We start from the raw sequence: 3663 nt of genomic DNA, 5'->3' as shown, positions 1-3663 counted from the left end.
ATGGCTGTAAATGTGTTTGATCAGTTCAATATTAACAAGATTTTACGAAAGAATTCAGCCTTTTAATGCTCTGACATGTTGCCGAGCTCTGTAGCTTTGTCATCTTAACACAGGTTTTGTTATAAAATACACTCTTGATGTTTTGGTTATTTACAGTATGGCGGTGCTAAGTTGTATCAGAAAACATATATCATCAGCTGTCACATACAAAAAGCTCCATGTGAAGTGTAACTTCCTGCTTCCCATATCCTGTTCAAACATAAGCGTTTCTTCCGTAAGTGCTGGCAGCTGCACTTCTGCTCGGTGCTGCTTCAGAGTACACGGTTGCCCTGGCTTGATAAGGCAAAGGGCTGCAAAACAAGAACATTAAACACATGTGTCATTTGGGTAGGTTATAAATCTTATGTCTTCAAATCTTTACCCTAAAATACAAATTTTTCAAAATCTTTTAATCAATGACAAAAGCAAATGTGTTACTAATAACATTAAGGCTGTTCATTTATTCCCATAAACTCTGACTGTGTGAAGGCTAACTGGGCACAAACTCGTCTGAAGGCTCTTGGTCTGAGATCCTCACATTTGTCTCATAAAAAGTCACAGAACAACTTCTATGAAGCGCAAATGAGGCATAAATAAAGAGAGATAAACAACATTGAAATGAGAAATTCAAGTTAATGAATAAAGCTACATGAATACATATATTCTTATTTACTATATCTGGGATTTTTCCTATAATGCTGCTTATAACATGCTGCTTATAACTAGTTATGACACAAAGTGATTTGATTAAAATGTGACACAAAACTACTAAAAAAAAAGTCACAGACAACTAAATGGATTTGAACAAAGTATTAAAAGCAAACATTTTATTTTATTTATGTTAATGTTTAATTACTTTTGAGCCTTTAGAATGAGATTTCATGTAAAATTAGTTGCAATTCCAAAAAGGTATGTTTACAGTCTAAATATACAGTCCAAGTATTTACTTCTATAATGTGGAAAAATTCCAAGAAAAAGGAACAAATATGAATTGAATTTGCCTTTTCCGTGTCAGTGCTTCATAAAGACAGCAGTACGTTTTCAAATAAAACACTTGAGGGCGCCAAATACTGACCCCACACACTGTCTGCATTCATTAGACGCTCTTGTCATGTTCAGCTTCTGCCCATCACCAGGTAACTACACTACTTAATCCTTTTATTTCCCACCACAAAAACAGAACTGTGAATGTCAGATAGTGCCTGATTACATTTCAAAAGTGACTTAAATTTGACCTAAACTGGCTGCCAGAGAACCATGAGAACCTTTCTGAAGCGAGACTCTCTGTACAAGGTTTGTTTGGAATATATAGCGAGGCAAAACACACAGATCCTTTGACTCTGTGTATAAGGGACATCGTGATTACCAGGCACGAAGACATCAAGTTGTCAGCGTGAACTCACTATTTTTCCTGCGTGGCCATCTTGCAGGAGCAGGTGAGGCAGGCCCCTCCGGCAATTGCGAGCACCGCAGAGCACCATCCAATGTAGAGCCCCTCTCCTATTTCATACCTGCAACATGGAGTAGTGTTGTTATCAGCCAATACTTTACCCTGTTTACGTCACACCACCTTCACTGGCACAACCTTACCTTATCCCAGGATAGAAAGGGTCAAAGAAGTCCTGAGTGATATTGAACGCATACCAGGACACTGCCACCATCGTGCACACACCTGTAGGTTAAAAAAAAACCAAACATTATTTAATGGTTGAGAAAGCAGAGCAGGAGCTGCAAGACGATTGAACACTGAGATAAAAAACAAAAACAAAACAAGAAATCAGGCAAATCGAAGTGTGCAATAAAACACGATTGTAATTTATTATCCTGTGGAAGAAGTTCCTTTATCTACTGCATTTATAGGGTAGTGAATCAGCCGGTCACAATTATCAAAGTGATCTGAAAGCCTTAAAGTTCAGAGGCATTTTTGGTGTTTTTTTATTACCTTGAAGAATAAAGAGGACCCCGGCGGTGCCTGCAATCCTCCCTTTGAGAACATAGTTTTCTCCTCCCGCTTTGGAACACTGAACTCCTATCAGAGCTGCCAGCAGTCCAAAGGTGCCCAACACTACCGAGATGATCATCAAAGCACGAGAAGCCTGGATGTAACCTGCGGTGATAAACATGATAAGCCACTCCTTTCAATGCCACTGTCATGTGTTTGTAAGAAGTTGTTTAACGTGAGAATCCAGTTTAAAGATTTGAGGTTTTCTTCCAATTAATGTGGAGTGCAATGACAAAAGGTTCCTCAGACTATAAAATCTTTATCAAGATAAAATGATTAAAATGAATAAACGTGGAAAACAAGTATAATCAGTTGTACTTAAAACTGTACTTTATCTAGATGGCATTTTTCTGTTTGCACTTGTACTTTATAACGTACCATTCAAAGCAAGCAGTGAAGGGAACTCCCTGCAATTATGGACCCCGGTTGAATCTGTGGCGCAGGACATCCACAGGTTTTCATAGATAGTGGAGGTTGTGATGACATTTCCATCCACAGTGGAGGTCTTCCAGTAACGGTTTGGAAGCGCGACCCCCACCATCACCCATCCAACGAACCCCAGAAACAAAGCGACTATTTCCACAATAGGATCCATGGCCCCTCTTCGGTGTGGCAGTCAACCAAAAGTATATCCAAAAGCAAGTTTCTTCTTCAGATTGGTGAAATTAGTAATGGTTAGACCATCTGTTGAGCATGTGTGTGTGTGTGTGTGTGTTGTCCGCTGGAGTGTGAGATGTATCTTGCTCGGCAGATATGTATAATGATTTCTCTCCTCCCACCACCCTCTGTCTTGCTTTCTCACTCTCCTTCTTTTGCATTTTACACCCCTGAAACTGAACAGGTGTTTATCGGCTCACTCTCAGGGTCCAACGGTCATCTGGAGTTTTTAATGTAACCATGCGGTAGGTGTTTTTGATTAGGTTTATTTGACACATCCAGGTAATTCAATATATATTTAAAATAAATATAAAAATGTTATAAATGTGAGCAGATTTTGACAAGATGTGCAAATTAAATTAATGATCCAAGATTATCACAACAAAATTTCCATTTCTTCCATATTCTGCATCTTTTCATCAGTCTTGATTTGTGCCTCTAAACACTCAAGTTCTATGTTTCTTATGTGATATATTTTTTAAATATTTATATGACATGCTACATCTAATTTGTTTTATTGTTTTGATTTGAATTTATCAAGGCCGTAAAAGACAAGGACACAACCAGTAAACGTCACACCCAGTTATTTGGAGCCATGTCAACACTGAAGTGGTTTATTTTCAATTCGTAACAACATGCCACAGACCAGTGTTAGCCCAATAGTCCAATGTTTCCCAGTCCTTCTCGTAGTTTCTGTGTTTGTTTGTTTGAGATCATTAATAATCCTCTTGATAGCTGTTGGGTCATTGCCACTAAATCCAGGCCACACTGAGGTCTCCAAGCTGATAATATTATGATAAATCTTAACCTGGGAAGCTGTCAGGTGTATAGACATGAGAAGATTTATGAACCAGCAAACTCATTTGCTTTAAAGGTCAACAATGGCGCTCTGAAAATAGGCCAGCAATAAAGTCCCTTCAAGTTTCTTTTTGACAGGTCCAACTTTGTTTTCTGATAATTAAGAT

General features: G+C 38.4%; 1 protein-coding gene across 1 annotated transcript; it reads right to left on the bottom strand.

Moving 5' to 3' along the window:
* Positions 1 to 253: 253 nt before the first annotated feature.
* On the bottom strand, positions 254 to 2636 carry cldn15a (claudin 15a; the record flags this gene model as incomplete). Its single annotated transcript, XM_079257911.1, has 5 exons — positions 254 to 350; positions 1443 to 1550; positions 1630 to 1711; positions 1982 to 2146; positions 2420 to 2636. The coding sequence occupies 5 exons, from the start codon at positions 2634 to 2636 to the stop codon at positions 254 to 256; spliced, it is 669 nt and encodes a 222-aa protein (XP_079114037.1).
* Positions 2637 to 3663: the final 1027 nt, after the last annotated feature.

Source organism: Telmatherina bonti, assembly GCF_933228915.1.
Source record: "Telmatherina bonti genome assembly, chromosome: 18".
Taxonomy (NCBI): Eukaryota; Metazoa; Chordata; class Actinopteri; order Atheriniformes; family Telmatherinidae; genus Telmatherina; species Telmatherina bonti.
The sequence above is the reverse complement of the archived record's forward strand: the minus strand, read 5'-3'. Positions and strand labels throughout refer to the sequence as shown.